General features: G+C 42.1%; 1 protein-coding gene across 1 annotated transcript in view; it reads right to left on the bottom strand.

Annotated features, from left to right (window-relative positions):
* lama1 (laminin, alpha 1) overlaps nucleotides 1-12404 on the bottom strand; it is a 64247-nt gene extending 51843 nt beyond the window's left edge. Inside the window, exons 1-3 of the mRNA XM_029755549.1 lie at nucleotides 12189-12404; nucleotides 2234-2404; nucleotides 1916-2028 (exon numbers count right to left, since the gene is read on the bottom strand). Of these exons, the coding sequence (XP_029611409.1) occupies nucleotides 1916-2028; nucleotides 2234-2404; nucleotides 12189-12252 (348 nt within the window). The 5' untranslated portion in view covers nucleotides 12253-12404. The remainder of the gene's footprint in view (nucleotides 1-1915; nucleotides 2029-2233; nucleotides 2405-12188) is intronic.
* Between the last annotated feature and the right edge of the window lie 5113 nt (nucleotides 12405-17517).

The raw sequence follows: 17517 nt of genomic DNA, 5'->3' as shown, positions 1-17517 counted from the left end.
ATCAGTCAAACAAAGCTCCCATTGACAAGCTATTCTTTTCCATGTAGATGTTTATCTTTGCTCTTGAAACAATTTGAAGTCAGCTGCTTTGGTTTTGAGAAGTCTGAGTCATTTTCAGTTGGTTTACGAGTTGGGGTATTATGCTCTTTTTGATGTCTGCTATTTATAATGTTGATTTATTGGCATGACACGCTTGGTTTTGCTTTTATTAACTTAATACAAATGTTTGTTTGATCTAGTGTGATAATATTCAAATATTGTTGTATGATATTGTAACACCTTGAATAATTTGGCCTATACTGTGTATTCAGCACCAGATACATTTCCATCACTCACTGCTACCATATCTCAGGGTTAAGTCTTGACAACTCTCTTTGGTAGCAACGATAGAACATACTGTATAATTACATTACCATATCAAAGTTATCACACGTCAGGAATCACACTGGGAATGTTAATGAAACGTCGACCTGTAATCCCGACTTCTCTCAGTCTTTGATTTTCCCCGTTTCTGCATGTGTCTTCACAATATTTCCCTGATAACTCTCGAGGGGAAGGAAATGGAATCTTCTGCGGTTGCAAATGAAATGTGGAGATAAGTGTACGTTTACTGCGGAGTAGTCCCAAACGCTCATTTAGAATCTAACGCACTAGATTAAAGTGCCTGGCTCCGAGCTGTATTCTTGTCACCACTGGCAGAAATGAAAAACAAATATTGATGGGTGTACGGGAACCTGTTTATTCCATTTTCATCTCCTCTATTGCTAAGCAGTGGATAAACATCACATCTCAAATGTTAAGCCTGTTGAGGTAGCCTATAGTAGCGGGGGGGAAAAATCGATACAGTTACATATCGGGATACTATTTTTGACGATATTTCTGTATTATTTGCGCTACTCGGCTGTACCTGCTCCAAAACTCCAGTCTTTTCCCTTCATATCTTGGTCTCCATCTTCTTTTAAATAGGGAGACCATTTTCAGCACGTATATTTATACCAGTACTTATATTTACATAAATGATCAAAACTCGTTTTCTCATGGCTCTCTTTTGTCCCTCTGCAGGGAACATATGGTGAGCAATATGTGATAATATTATATAGTCAGGTCCCTGGCAATTCCCAGCCCTCGAATCAAAATTGAGGCTAAATCTAGATGGAGCATGACGTGTAATCTAGGCAGACAGAGCGTTGAAAGGTAGGTGAATGGCTACACACACGCACACTTTAAATATTGTATTTTCACATGAAAACAATTACTGGGATGTCTACATCGTAATTAGTTCCATATGTGCATTCCCGAGGTCAATATAAGTTGCTGGAATTCCCAAGAGGAAGTGGGGAGGGGTCACATCTTAGCATTATAAAGTGTGCACCTCTGAAACAGGTTGGTTAAAAGACAGCACCATCACAGTGGACTACTATAGTGTGTGTGTGGTGGCTCGATGAAAGAGGGTCTTGTTTCGAGTGCCTGTTGAAACAGGATTTTTTAAAGTAGCTGGCTCAGCTCAGTCCCCCCCCTTCCCCTTTGGGAGAGAGAGAGAGAGAATGTGAGAAAAATAGGCTTTCTAAAAAAGATGTAGGGAGAGAGAGGCCATCCAAACATAGCCCCCTCCCCCCAAACATTTTTTATCAGCAGCACCCACGTTTTATTAGTCACATGAAGAGGATGCACATGGTACACACCGTCCAACGACATGCTTATTTGCAGGTTCCTTCTCGACAACGCAACAACAATAAGAAATAATAAAAGACAAGAATATGAACATAAAGTAAATGGCTCAGTAGAATGGAATAACTATTTCAGCTTAAGTATAATACAAGGAAGGCACAATTTAGAGTGTGTATGTTGCCAGCATGTAGCTAAAGAAAGTGGTGCAGTGTAAAAGCAGCAACATAGCAGTCCTCAGAATTCCTACCTGTCGTAAATCCAGAGTGATCGTCACCAAGTGGAACTGGCGGCCATTTTTTATGCTTGGGCTCTGCCACCACCCATTGGTGCCGTCAATAGCATTGGTGATTGGATGTTGCTCTGCATAATATCAAGAGAATAGCAAGAACATAAATACCACGAATCCACACCTGGAGTACTGTATTTCAGACAGATGACTCAAAGACAGTGAGACTGTGGAAAGTCAAACTGTCTGGAGCACTAGCCAGCAGGCATAACAGTAAAACCCCAGACTCTCCTCCCCAGCCCTCTCCTATGCATACTTAGAGGCTCTCGACTCCCGTACCTTTGAGGTTTTGACTCTGGGCATTACAGGTTCGACACTGCGAGTTGCGGATGCGTCGTCCTGGTACGTGTTCCACCAGTTTACAATACATCTCTGGCTCAGGCTCTCCACAGGTGGCGTTGGTGGTGATCTCTGCATTACTGGCCAGGTTGAGGATGGCAGGGAAGAGACCTGGCAGAGATAGAGATGAGGTTTCAGGCCATGACATGCATCTATCTACACACAGAGACAGGGTATGATAGAGTACATGGTCTGTCTATTCACATAAGCATGCACACACTAGAAAACACTCCTTCGTACTTACACATTATTTTATTTAATTTAGCAGACACTCTTATCCAGAGCCACTTAGATAAGCACACACACGCACCTTCACATTACCCCCCAAAAAAGAGGAGTTGTATCTCTCCCTTCCAACCCCTCCGTATCTCCCACCCCCACCACCATCCCCCCACTCTCCACCCATCCCCCCACTTTCCACCCATCCCCCCACTCTCCACCCACATGTTTACATGGACCATTGATAGGTAAAATGGTCAGGTCGAGGAAATTGACAAAGGCTGGAGTCTATTGATGGGTGGTGTGGGCAGCTGTGGGCTGCTGTTATAACTACCCCAAGGCCCTCTGGGCTTCAAGGCCTTTGTCCCAAAGCATCTCTCCATCTCTGTCTCCTAACAGAGACTTCAGGAGGCTTATGCTAACAGATGAAATTCTACACTGAATAAAAAGAAAAAAAGAAATGTTTTTGACGGTGTGCTTATAAGATGCTTGTCATTTTATAATTTGTTAACCTTAAGTATACAAATTAAAGGCCTGCTGGTCATGATTTATAAATGGTTTATACATGTGTTTACTAATGCTAATAAATATATTAACAAATGATGCTTACACTGTTTATTAATAGTTAATAAACTAGATGTTTATGAGCAGATCTTCAAAGAAGTCAAACCAAGTGTCACATCAAACAAAATCTCACTTAGGGCCACCAAAAAGATAGAGACGGCTCTGACTGCACATGTGGTTATGGCTGTGGGTACGCGCAGACCCGCGAGCCACTGCAGCCCCTCATGATGAGCTTAGATTTTTTTGTGGCCCCCACCCCCATCAAAGTCGCCCATACCTGATCTAAAAGATACGTAAGATTCCGAGGAGAACCTTGTGAGCTTGGCCTATGACTTAATCCTATTGAATTGAATGGCCCCAAAGCATTCCTGAGAACACTGATGAGAACACTGATGAGCACTTCAGAGGCTCAAGAGATAAGGAAGCTGGGGGATGAAGTCGTTAGCCTAATGACATAGCAGCAATGAGACATCTGACCAGACCAGTGGTAGCATGTCTTGGAGTCAGACCCACTTATCAGTAGTGACCATTGGGATCAATCCCCTTTCAGCATATGAGCCAGTACCGTACGGTTCAGCTCTGCAAGATAGTGTGAAATCGGGATGACTGACTGACTGACAGACTGTCTGTTTGTCTATCTGTTGGTGGCTCGGTGGCTGCTGATTTCTCATTGACAGAGAGGCTTGACCCCTGTGCTCTGTGAGCTGGAAAGGGGAAACCCAGGGAGAACGGATTGGAAAGCAATTTTCCGGTTCATGACGACTATTCATTAGCTTGTTATAATGATTTTACCACAGCTTGCCCTAAAAAATAACTTGATTTAATTTTAGAAACTATCCTGGGATAGAAAGAAACCTCAACCATGTTCTCTGACCACCAAACTCACAATGTTTTCATAGTTTGGAAATCAATTATGTTTATTGATTTTAGTCATCCTCAAAGCCAAATCTAAAATCTCAATGGATTTGATCCTGTGAAAGTGAAACACAATATTTATTATTTTGGCTCATGGTAGACCCAATCCCAAGAGGGCTATTTAACAGTACCTAGCTTTGACATGATCAAACTAGGTGCCAATAGCTGTGTGAAGGCAAGTGACAGCCCTGGTCAGCTGAATCAACACGCTACATGGGTGGTATGTTATTGACACACAGCAACTGGATGTGGACAGGGACAGTCAGTCAGGTCCTGGTATTTCATCAATAAATCACCACCTAGTCGTGATGTAACGGCACACTGCCTGTCCCTGCTAATCAGTGCTACTAAGCTGACTGACACATAGTCAGGCAATGCTGTCACACATAGATGTGGTAATTTGTGGTAATTTCAGGATTGTTAAGTCTATTAGCTGGGGCTCCTTTGCATTGGGGATGCTTTAGTCATATGTCTGCGTAATCTGGGCTCCATAATGAACGTTGCCATATGGTGGAAAATGAAATCAAAGCCAAGCTAGCGTCCTTGTCCTACTTGTGTTTATTTTTCTATAATTATGGGCTTTAATCTTCTTTTGAACTGTTGATCATGTACTGTGTGTCTTATTATATCCTGCCTGGTTGGCCCTGTCCGGGGGTATCGTCAGACGGGGTCACAGTGTCTCCTGACCTCTCCTGTCTCAGCCTCCAGTATTTATGCTGCAATAGTTTATGTATCGTGGGGCTAGGGTCAGTCTGTTATATCTGGAGTATTTCTCCTGTCTTATCTGGTGTCTAGTGTGAATTTAAGTATGCTCCCTCTAATTCTCTCTCTCCCTCCCCTCCCAGAGGACCTGAGCCCTGGGACTATGCCTCAGGACTTCCTGGCTTGATGACTACTTGCTGTCCCCAGTCCAGCTGGTCATGCTGCTGCTCCAGTTTCAACTGTTCTGCCTGCGGCTATGGAACCCTGACCTGTTCACCGGACGTGCTACCTTGTCCCGGACCTGCTGTTTTCGACTCTCTCTCTCTACCGCACCTTCTGTCTCTAACTCTGAATGCTCGGCTATGAAAATCCAACTGACATTTACTCCTGAGGTGCTGACCTGTTGCACCCTCTACAACCACTGTGATTATTATTATTGACCCTGCTGGTCATCTATGAACGTTTGAACATCTTGGCCATGTACTGTTATAATCTCCACCCGGCACAGCCAGAAGAGGACTGGCCACCCCTCAGAGCCTGGTTCCACTCTAGGTTTCTTCCTAGGTTCCTGCCTTTCTAGGGAGTTTTTCCTAGCTACCGTGCTTGTACATCTGCATTGCTTGCTGTTTGGGGTTTTAGGCTGGGTTTCTGTATAGCACTTTGTGACATCGGCTGATGTAAAAAGGGCTTTATAAATACATTTGATTGGCTTTATAAATACATTTGTAAAAAATATTAGCCCCATAATCATCTTAATCGGCTAATCTGACATAACATATGAGACAGCTTTGCTTGTTCAATTGCAGTTTTGGACTCTACTGCTTAATATCATGTGATGTAAACTAAAACTGGGCATACATTGGATCTGATTGGTCTGTTGGTTTGAGCAATGTGCTCTCAACATCAGAGCTGTGGGGTTTGATCCCCACATTACTGACTGTGTTGCTTTGGATAAAAGCATCAGCCAAATAACCATTCAATTTATACAGTATATACATCATACAGTGTCCTTTCCAGCACCAGTTCCAGCAACTATGGTGGGTGCATAACCAGGCCAGTGCGATACAGCTAGGCTCGGCTCAGTAGAGTGAAAAAGACATCAGTCAGTCAGTGAGGCCTGGCCAATGTTTGGACAACAAAGTCCTGTGATTGACTGGCCTGGACCTGAGCAGGCCCCCAAAAGTCAGAGGTCATCATATCAGCCTTACACATAGACTTTGTAACTGTCCCATTATGGCGTCAGTGAGAGCATGGGCTGTGCCATTGTCCCATTATGGCGTCAGTGAGAGCATGGGCTGTGCCATTGTGCCATTATGGCGTCAGTGAGAGCATGGGCTGTGCCATTGTGCCATTATGGCGTCAGTGAGAGCATGGGCTGTGCCATTGTCCCATTATGGCGTCAGTGAGAGCATGGGCTGTGCCATTGTGCCATTATGGCGTCAGTGAGAGCATGGGCTGTGCCATTGAGGCCTAGTCCATTCACTTCTTCTACTACTTCTATGACGGTGCACACAGCCACCAAGAGTGTGTTGTTTGATCAGTTATAAAACCAAGGTTGGCGATTTTACTATCACCTGCAGTTATGGAATGTTTCCTCACTAGTATAATGAATTGGCTGATCCCTCCTGGTGACCTGGATGGAATTAGGAAGTCCCACCCAGTTGACTATTTCAACATGAAAGTCCTCAATGGCGCTGCTCATGCTAAAATTGACTTTTTGGCACTAGAGTCCTCTATCTATCTCTATGGCTTTACCCATGATTACCAGGGGACTAATTCTGCTAAACTGCGAGCATCTTTGGAATGCCACAGTCACTGAACACAAAAGACTAACGTTTCAACAGCTCAATCACTGATAGATAGCATCTGGGTCAATAAGGTAAAAATGCTGGCCATGGCTGAAGATGTTAGCCAATATGCTTGGGTGGTATATTTGGGGGCTCCTGAGTGGCGCAGCGGTCTAAGACACTGCATCTCAGTGCTAGAGGAGTCACGACAGACACTGGTTTGATTCCAGACTGTATCACAAGCAGCCATGATTGGGAGTGTCCGATAGGGCGGCACACAATTGGCCCAGCGTCGCCCGGGTTTGGCCAGAGTAGGCAGTCATTGTAAATAAGAATTTGTTCTTAACTGACTTGCCTAGTTAAATAAAGGTAAAAAAAAATAATAATACATGAAAAAAATATATATACCGTATACCAGGGTTTTTTGAAAAAGACACAGGATGGTTTTTCAATACCGTCAAAACGAGTTCATTGAAGTTTTTCAATAAATGTGAATATTTATAGCTACTTTTTAAGTTAATACCTGCAGTCAACTTGTGCAATACAAAGCAGACAAAGCAGATTACGTTCTTAATTTCACTTGTCCCATACCTTACATTATGAAGCTTACCGTAGTTCCCCAGAACAGTTGAGCCAGTCATGCTTTTGTTTGTATATAGCACAACGGGAGAAAGCGGGAGCTGGTGAGTCCATTGCTCACATGAGGTGATTAAGTTACACGTATGCAATTCATTACTAAATGTTTGCCATCAGATATCTTATAACGGCTTTCTGCTGTGTTTGAAAGTCAAAGAGCTCTGGATTAGTTTTTTTCCCCTGTCCTTCCTACAAGAAATTATTTCTACTCCGTTCTGCTCCCCTCCGCTCCATGTACACATGCTGCTCTTCCGTTAAAAAAGCATGCATCACAACTTTGTACATAATATGAACAATTTATCTCGTTCACTTTCTCTTCTCATCAAAAACACTCATCAAAAATGACATTCGGTAGCTACTAGCTAGGCTTGTATAACTTAATGAGATGAATTTGCCTATCTTTACAATTAGTTTATGTTCGTTTTCTCTCGTTAGCATTTAGCCAACATCATCTATGTGATTTTGCTATTAGTTTGTGCTAATTTTGTTAGCATTCTAGTAATAGAGGTAAAAATTAGCTTTTATTGCGTTTCTAGCACCCCCTTGTGTGCTATGCCAGTAATAACGTATATCCCGGGATGAGAGAAGGACAGTTTGACTATATAAAAATCTGGATACAGCCCAAACCTATTAGCCAACTACCGTTTAGCAGTTCAGGTAGCATTACTCAGCTCTTAGCGGACTCGGGTTATGCAGAGAATGTTGTGTAAATAGGATGAGAGTGATTGTGAATTGATTGAACAGTAAAAGTAGTTTAACTGATCGATGCATTCTCTGTGTGGCACATATATTTGTAAAAGTGTCTATTTTAGGGTTTTTTGTTTATATCCAGAGAGTTTGGTTGGAATGTTCTTGTTTGGACTATTTCGAGTAACCCCTCCCCCCCTCACAGTCAATGGGATTCAGCTCATGCACTCAAACTAGCCTTCAAAAGCACTTCAGTTAGAATCAATCCTCGAAAGTTTGGAGAAAAAGGCTGGAGGATGGCACACAATCCTACTAAGTACTTCAATAACCATTTGAAAACACCTTAGTAGCACCTTACTACATTGCCTTCCACCCCAGTCGGGTTAAAATGCTTGTCTGCGTTACCAAATCTGCTTGTGACTTTGTCGAAAGTTTATAAGTCAAACTTTCCCTTTAATAATTAACCACAGGTCATGAACATGATTCCTTTCTAGATCAGGAGAGGTTGGTGATGTTGATTTCCAACCCCCTGTGGCTTTTTCCGCACTAATATCTAACCTGTTTATGGGCTACGACACACACGCGCACGCACACACACACACACACACACACACACACTCTCTCTCTTCAGGGAGTCAGTCAACGCAGCTGAGGACACAATGTAAGCGTATCCTCTTATGAACCATTATCAAGGTGTATGTACTAATGTTATAACACCCAGTACCTCTGACACTAAACCAGGAGGTAGGCAACTGAGTGGATCCAACAAGTCACTCACTCCATTCCAGCTACTCAGAGGTGAGAAGATAATCACAAAATCACAAAAACTCTCTATCTTCAGCATCTCTCATTATTTGCAGTGCTACCTCAAACCACCTTGAATCCTAATAGGCCCCTACTAAATGTAATCAGATGGGAGGGTGGACTGATAGCAACTAAAGAAGGTGACACAATCAGAACAATGGTGTGTCAACAATGCGGTTGACTGATAAGACATGCAGTCGCAGTGTGACTCAGATGACTAATCTCTGTATTGGAGAGTAGAGGTGTAAAAATAAATTTTGAGATATGGAGCTGCTTTGTAATATAAGATATATAGCTGCTGGTTGTAGTGTCACGGTTGTCGTAGGAAGAGGCGGACCAAAGTGCAGCGTGTGTGTCGTTCCACATATTATTTACTCTGTGAAACTATGCAATATAAACTGAACTAACAAAAAAACAACAAACCGTGACACAGCGGTGAAACATACACTACTCAGAAACAATCTCCCACAAACCCAGGTGGAACAAACCCCTACTTAAGTATGATCTCCAATTAGAGACAACGAGGACCAGCTGCCTCTAATTGGAGATCATCCCAAACAAAACCAACATAGAAATACAAAACTAGAACATGAACATAGAAATACAAAACATAGAAAAACACCCCCTGTCACGCCCTGACCTACTCTACCATAGAAAATAACATCTTACTATGGTCAGGACGTGACATGTAGCTTGAATCTTATTTGCACAAAGATAGATAGCAAGTAATTGATATCAAATCAAGTGGCATTTCGGTGGTATTTCAGGAAAAGAATAACCCAAGTACTGTTACAAAATTGTATTTCAGGAAAAAATGACCCAAGTACTGTTACAAAATGCTATTTCAGGAAAACAATGACCCAAGTACTGTTACAAAATGCTATTTCAGGAAAAAAATGACCCAAGTACTGTTACAAAATGGGAATATAGGGGCATGAACAAACTACACGCCTGAATGTGTCCACACAAATAACATGTCTCAGAATTTAAGTCGGCATGTTCTTAAATGTGCCTAACACAAAAAAATACTTGGTAGACCTATAGCCAGAGGGCATCCTAAAGAGAGAGCTCTGTCATTACTATAGTGCCAACTCATCCACCACGCCCTACTGTGGTCCAGACACAGATACTATAGCTGGATCCAGACACACCTGGCTCTATATAATGATGAGTTCACTTTGGAGGTGTAAAAGTCACTGTCTTAAAATGAGGCTTTAGCTACAGTCAAAATCCCACAGTGGTGTGGTGCTATGAGGGTAAATCAATTCTTTCTCTCAGGTGCAGGGTAAAAATGATGCAAAATGGACCCCCTGACACTGTTTTCTGCTACCAAAATGGTTGATCATTTCCCAGAGGGAACAGTGTTATGTAGCACAGCTCGACTCAAGGTATCATTCATTAGATCACACTGTAGCAAAAAAAAATGGTTTCTTATTGGATAAGTTCAGGTAGTCCATCCCTGTTTCAGTCCATTTTCTCCTATTTGGTGTATTAATGAATATGACCCATCTTGGCTCTGTTGACCGCTTCACTGGGTCTCTGTCTTTCACAGTGTCACATAAAATCGCAGGTGAGAAATGCTATTGGTATGGTAATGCTGGTTTGGATTTCATTTGGGAAGCCTTGCATATTATTGTACCAGAGTGTTAACATCACCTAATGTTATGAGCTCTAATGAGATTTCACTCTTCATGCTGGGAGCAAATGGGATTGACACCTTTGCATTGAATCTGTTTGATGTGTTAAATAAATGTATTAGATATATTTGTTGCATTTGGAGATCCCCAACATGGTAAGGCCAACAAGTAGGTACAAGCTTCTCCAATGGCTTTGGAGAAAGGAAATTCCACAGTTACTGGAATTACTCAAACATTTTCACTTTAAAATGTAGGCCAAACAAAAACCACTGATTTCAAAGTGTAACAAACCATACAACTCTATGCTCAATTACAACATTGAACAATTTACACAGTAAATAAAACAAAGAAAACATTTACTGGAAAATCTGTGCAGATGCAAAGTTTGGTAACAGAATAACTAGGGCTGAGAATAGCCAGGGACCCCACGATACGATATTTTCACCATACTTAGGTGCCAATACAATATGTACTGCGATTCTCACGATACTTACGATTCTATATCTATTGCGATTCGATACTGTGATTTTATTGCGATTCAATGTTCCAAACATATTGCTGACCACATGCCTGCTGCAGATGGACAAGAGAGAGCCATGAGCAAACAAGTTTTTATCAGTCATGGAAATAAAAGTACTGAAAACAAATTGGGTCCCTATTTAAAAAGAAGATGGAGAACAAGCTATGAAGGAAAATACTGCAGTTTTGGTGCATGTACAGCAAACTAGCGTAAAAAATAATATTATGATACTGTCAAAATGATACGAAATGATATATCATAAAAATGATATCCCGATATGTATACATTTTTTCCACCATCACTAAGAATAATGGTAAAACTTCCCTCAGTGTTATTCTGTTACCAAAATGTGTATCTGCACAGTTCTTCCTGTAAATATGTTTTTGTAAAATGTTTGTGCATAGAGTTATATGGTTTGTTAAACTTTGAAATCAAGTGTTTTGGTTTGGTATACATTTTAAAGTCTTAGCATAATTCCTTTACCATGGAATTGACCAGAAGTATTCTACAAGCAAGCAATTATTCAAGTTCTCAAGTATTCAAGCATATCAATTAAAAGTGTGTTTCTTAAATGTGTATAATAGAATGGCGAAAAGTTTAACAGTACATCAAAATCTGATTTTGATTTCAAGTAACACAAATATATATATTTTTTAAAAGACAAACCAAGAGGGCATGCAATGAAAGCTGGTCTATTTGAACCCACAAAACTGCACCTCAAACATTTTCTACTGATGACATGATTGTTATTGCAATTAGAGGCATTGAATTCGGGCTTGAGGGCGACCCGAGCATGTTAGCATGACTATGCTTTGGAGAAAGAGGCGTCAGCCATTGTCATTCATTTCAATGACAATGGCCTGGATTTTCTGTCATGTGAACCTCTTGAGCAAAGACCGTTAGGAATGAAAGGAGAGTAGGTGAGAGAACTAATAACGTTAACGGTTTAACAAAGTAACTATCACGTAGATTGACCAGTGATATTAGTTTACTGGTGATGCAGCATGTTGTATAATAAAATAAGTAGCCGACTTTCTAATGACTTGGAAATCTCCTGTCTGTAAATTATAAACTTAATGGCTGAATTATTATGCCACAAGTGTCCAATTTCAACACCAACACCCCATGGGTAGGCCTATTACTTTTCACTCATTTTAGGCAATAAATATGATTTATTCTGGTAAATGCAAGTAACAGTAAAATAGTAATTAGGCCTACTCCAAGTGTATTATAGCCATCAATAAAACAAAGTATAACGTTACTATTTCTAATCCTCCACTTATGCTTTGCATTAATTAAAGTGCATATTCATTACATTGCATAAATAATTACAAAATGCTTCGCCTCGGATGCACTGAGACCTCGTGCTGAATGAACATTCAGTCAAAATGCAGTCAATTGGAAAATGATTGTTTCCAGCTCACCTCTTTGCTGGCACTCCGCGGAGGATGCCCATAGCAGCACAATTGCACAGAAGAAGAGCTTCATCTTTAACACATGTGGACGTTGGGTTCTAATAAATGTCTCCAATAATACGTTAGGAATATATTTTCTAATGTTTACAGGAAATTATAGACTAAAGTTGTTTAGTATGTCCCCTCCTTTTTATCTCTCCTCTCATTCATTCAGCTAACTTTTGTCTCAACTTTTTCATTCTGTCCCGCTACAAAGTCGCTGGCTGGACCGCACCATTTGGTGAGGAGCAGAGGGGTGTGACCAAATTGCACAACTTTAAAAGAGTAGCCCTTTTAACCTCTATACATGCCAAAGGATACACTGGGTCAACTACATAGAAGCAGGCTTTTAGTATACAGTACCAGGTTGTAGAATTCTACAACCATGAACTACAGCCCATGTAAATATTGAAGCATGATTATGAAACTGGAATGGAAAGCATCAGTGAGTCACCATTATTTAGGGCATTCAATAACTACAATCAACTGTACAAAGTATGTGTAATAAAGGCTTATGTTTGTATGAAACATGTCTTCCACATTAATTGCATAATGTTATCAACAAAGAGAAACAAAACTAAGCAATTTATAATTCTGGATATTAAAAACTGACAGCAAAATGAAAGTTTGATCCATTTAGCTACTTTACCAATTACCTAATTTTTGGGTCAGGGGTGTGTGTATTACTGCCCTCATGTGGACAAAATGAATATATACGGGAATGATAAGAAGGCCTACACTACTGCAGTAATACACTGAGTGTACAAAAACTGAAGAGACCAGCAGTGTGAAAAGACAGGAGTGTTAGGGGGAGTCTACATGACGTATCACTAAGAGCTACAGATTTTATGATTATGATTTGTGTTTCTATAGGGCTTTTCTTCAACTTGAAGAATTTTGTCTTGTATGGGGGCAGAACTTACCTCTTAGCTCCACCACTAAAATTGTTCCACAACTATGTTTATGCTTCATATCTATTCACACAATAAAGTCTCTGGGGCAGTTGAAACATTCTGTTGTTGACATAAGAACCAACACTGAGTGCACATAACATTAGGAAGACAAAAAATGTAAGTGCCTTTGAACGGGGTATGGTAGTAGGTGCCAGGCACACCGGTTTTAGTGTGTCAAGAACTGTAATGCTGCTGGGTCCACCACCCAAATAACATCCAGCCAACTTAACACAACGGTGGGAAGTATTGGAGTCAATACCTGAGGCTGTTCTGAGGGCAAAAGAGATTTTATAGAAAGTATCTCTGCAAGGTTTTATGTGACAATGTCCTCACACCTCACCCTTTTTGTAGAATGAATGACTTCAGTGACTTATTGATAAATGCCAATGCCATGCCATCGTGCATGATAACACCGGATGACAGAGACATAACAGACATGATTTTTAATCATACAGATAATCACATATGTGACAATGTCCTCTTTTCCTTCTGTGCATGGACAGTGAGTAGAGAAATGATTGCTGTCACCATCCCTGTCTAATGAGCCTGTAAAGCACAAACATGACCTAAAACGGATACTTTGTGATTTTGACAATGGCCCTGTATCTACTTCCCCAGAGTCAGATGAACTCGTGAATAGCATTTTTATGTCTCTGTGTCCAGTATGAAGGAAGTTAGAAGTAGTTTCGCGAGCCAATGCTAACTAGCGTTTGCGCAATGACTGGATGTCTATGGGTTTCTGCTAACATGCTATTCCTATGCTAACACCTATTCCTAGAAATCATGATGGGTTAGGCGTGTAAAGATCAGGACAGTAACAGTCACCACTAATAGAGATATGGGTACAGGAAGGTGTTCCCACCGGGCACACACTGGTTGAATCAACATTGTTTGCACATCATTTAAATTAAATTACATTGAACTGTCACAATCGTTATATAAATAATCGGACCAAGGCACAGCGTGAGTAGAGTTCCACATATTTATTACAGTGAAACTTCAAAACAACAAAGAATTAATGAATGGGCAATACGTAGCACACATAGGCACTCAGACAAACAATAAAAGGGACACACTAAGTATGATCCACAATTAGAGGCAACAATATTCAGCTGCCTCCAATTGGGAACCATACTCACACACCAACATAGAACTATAATAACTAGAAAACCCCCCTAGTCACGCTCTGACCTATTACACCATAGAGAACCCCGAGGGCTCTACATTTACATTACATTTACGTCATTTAGCAGATGCTCTTATCCAGAGCGACTTACAAACTACAAACTATAATAACTAGAAACCCCCCCTAGTCACGCTCTGACCTATTACACCATAGAGAACCCCGAGGGCTCTACATTTACATTACATTTACGTCATTTAGCAGATGCTCTTATCCAGAGCGACTTACAAATTGACTCTATGGTCAGAGCGTGACAGTACCCCCCCCAAAGGTGCGGACTCCGACCGCAAAACCTGAATCTAGATGGGGAGGATTAGGGTGGGCAACTAGCATCGGTGGTGGCTCCGGTGCGGGACGTAGCAGCCGCTCAGACCACGGATCTGGCCATGAAGCCGGGCTGAACGCCATGCCCGGACTGGGCACGGGAGCAGAGTAAGGCTCCGGCCATGGAGCAGGACTGGATGCCGTGCCTGGACTGGGCACCGGTGCAGAGTAAGGCTCCAGCCATGGCACCGGCGCAGGAAGCTCCGGGCCGTGGACCATCACTGGAGGCTCTGGACGGTGAACCGTCGCTGGAAGCTCCGGGCCGTGGACCGTCACTGGAGGTTCCGGGCTGTAGACCGTTGCTGGAGACTCAGGGCTGGTGACACACTCTTCAGGGCAAGTGCGGGGAGCCGGCACAGGACGTACCGGGCTGAGAAGGCACACTGGAGGCCTGGTGCGTGGAGCCGGCACAGGTTTCACCAGACTGATGACACGCTCTTCAGGGCACCTGTGCTGCAGAATACACCTAACCAACATCTCTCTCCAATATCCCTCCTCCAACTGCTCCATCCACTCCCAGACGGTCTCTGGCTCTCTCCTCGGCCGACCGCCCCTAGTGCCCCCCCCCCCCAAAAAAAAATCTTGGGGTTGCCCTTGGGCTGTTTGTGGCCGCGGACCCTGCCGTCGTCGCTGTCCCCCTTTACTCTTCGGCGACTCCTGCCAAGGAAGGGTCTCGCATCCACCCAGTATTTCTTCCCATGTCCAATTCTCCTTTACCTCCTGGGCACGCTGCTTGGTCCTGTAATGGTGGGATATTCTGTCACGATCGTTATATAAATAATCGGACCAAGGCGCAGCGTGAAGAGACTTCCACATATTTATTACAGTGAAACTTCAAAACAACAAAGACTTAACGAACGTGCAATACGTAGCGCACATAGGCACTCATACAAACAATATCCCACAATGCAGGGGGGAAAAGGGACACACTAAGTATGATCCCCAATTAGAGGCAACGATATTCAGCTGCCTCCAATTGGGAACCATACTCACACACCAACATAGAACTATAATAACTAGAAAACCCCCCTAGTCATGCTATGACCTATTACACCATAGAGAGCTCTCTATGGTCAGGGCGTGACATGAACCAACAATGGAATTGACATTAAATTGTGGGTTGAAACTCCCCTATAGAGTTATGACATTAATGGAGTTTCACCAGCTTGTCTAACATAACCACCAGGCATCTCTTGTGTGAAGATACTTGGGGAAACCAGATGGAAGGTTTGAGTGATGCCAGTGGCGACCCGTCATTCAGGGAAGGTGGGGCATAGCTAAACAAAGAAATACAGTACGTACAGTACCAGTCAAAAGTTTGGGCACAGCTACTCATACAAGGGTTTTTCTTTATTTTTACTATTTTCTACATTGCAGAATCATTTAGCACATATGGAATCATTTAGCAACCAAAAAAGTGTTAAACAAATCCAAATATATTTTATATTTGAGATTCTTCAAAGTAGCCACCCTTTGCCATATTTTCCACTGGCTGCCCCACCACCACAGAAAGCACTGAGCTAGGCTGAAACACCTGCATTTTGGCGCTGCCTTACTCAAGAAAGCAAAAAAGAGAGCCTGTTTGTATGCGGCTGTTGACTGCTTTTCCTTCACTTTGCGGTCCATCTCATCCCAAACCTCAATTGGGTTGAGTTCGGGTTATTGTGGAGGCCAGGTCATCTGATGCAGCACCATCACTCTCCTTCTTGTTCAAGTAGAACTTACACGGCGTGGAGGTGTGTTTTGGGTCATTGTCCTACAGGGAGAGCTCGAACATTCAAGCCCCTTGGATGCTGAAATAGATTTACATTAGAAGTGCCCATCCAAGAAGGCTAAAGGTCATTGGCCACAGATAAAATGACGTCAAATCACCTTATATCTACCATAGCTTTGATTGGACTGATCACGTCAACATCATACTTTCAAAATCTTAGCTAGCAAGCTAGACAAGCAGTCATCGTCATGAATCAAGTCGAAAATCTACAGGCAAATCCTTTTCAATCCTTGTCATTTGAAAATAAATTATAGATAAAATGTATCGGTGCTCATCGGCCATTGGACATAAACATTACACAACAAGTTGGAAATCGCAAATTCAACACTGAGTGGTTTGGAAGGAATCAGTGGCTAACTACAAGCGTTGCAAAGCAATCACTAGCCAGTTATTCAGTGGAGTGGGTGTGTGATCCAAGTCTGGGTTTCCAAGCTTAAAAGGATAAACATTCACATACAACACCATGGACCAGAAAAGGTTGAATACATTGGCCATGCTGTCAATGTAACATGACTTCTGCCTCTTTCAAGACAACTGGAAACTCTGAAAAAAACGAGCTTCGTCTGGGAAAAGACATTTTAAATGGTCATCCAACTCGGAATCCCAAGTCACCAACTCGGCCTCTTTCTAGAGCTCCGACCTGAAGATCCCTGACGTCATGATTCGACCTTGTTTTTTTCAGAGTTGTCTTCAAAGCACCGTAAATCTAGAGAATTCCAGACTGGATGACAAAGTTTGATGAAAAAATTTGCCCACAAGAAGGACTGCCGCTCCACCTTCCCGTTCAAGTGAGCACAACACAAGAAGGTGAGTCCAAAAATGTCTTGTATGTTGCTGCATAAATTATATAATATGCCAGGGAAAAATGTATACTATAGCTAGGAAAATAATATTAAGTGTGTGTTGTGAAGTAAGCTGTTAGTAGCCCATGTGCGTCACCCTAATAATTTGGTCCCTTTCCCCTCATAACTTAGCCTACAGTTCTGACTTGGTGGTGCACATGTAGCCTATAGCCTGTTTTAGAGAAATGTAATCATTGAATATTGTAAGACCTTTCCTTGTTTG

The sequence above is a fragment of the Salmo trutta genome, chromosome 6, assembly GCF_901001165.1.
Source record: "Salmo trutta chromosome 6, fSalTru1.1, whole genome shotgun sequence".
NCBI classification, from domain to species: domain Eukaryota; kingdom Metazoa; phylum Chordata; class Actinopteri; order Salmoniformes; family Salmonidae; genus Salmo; species Salmo trutta.
The sequence above is the reverse complement of the archived record's forward strand: the minus strand, read 5'-3'. Positions and strand labels throughout refer to the sequence as shown.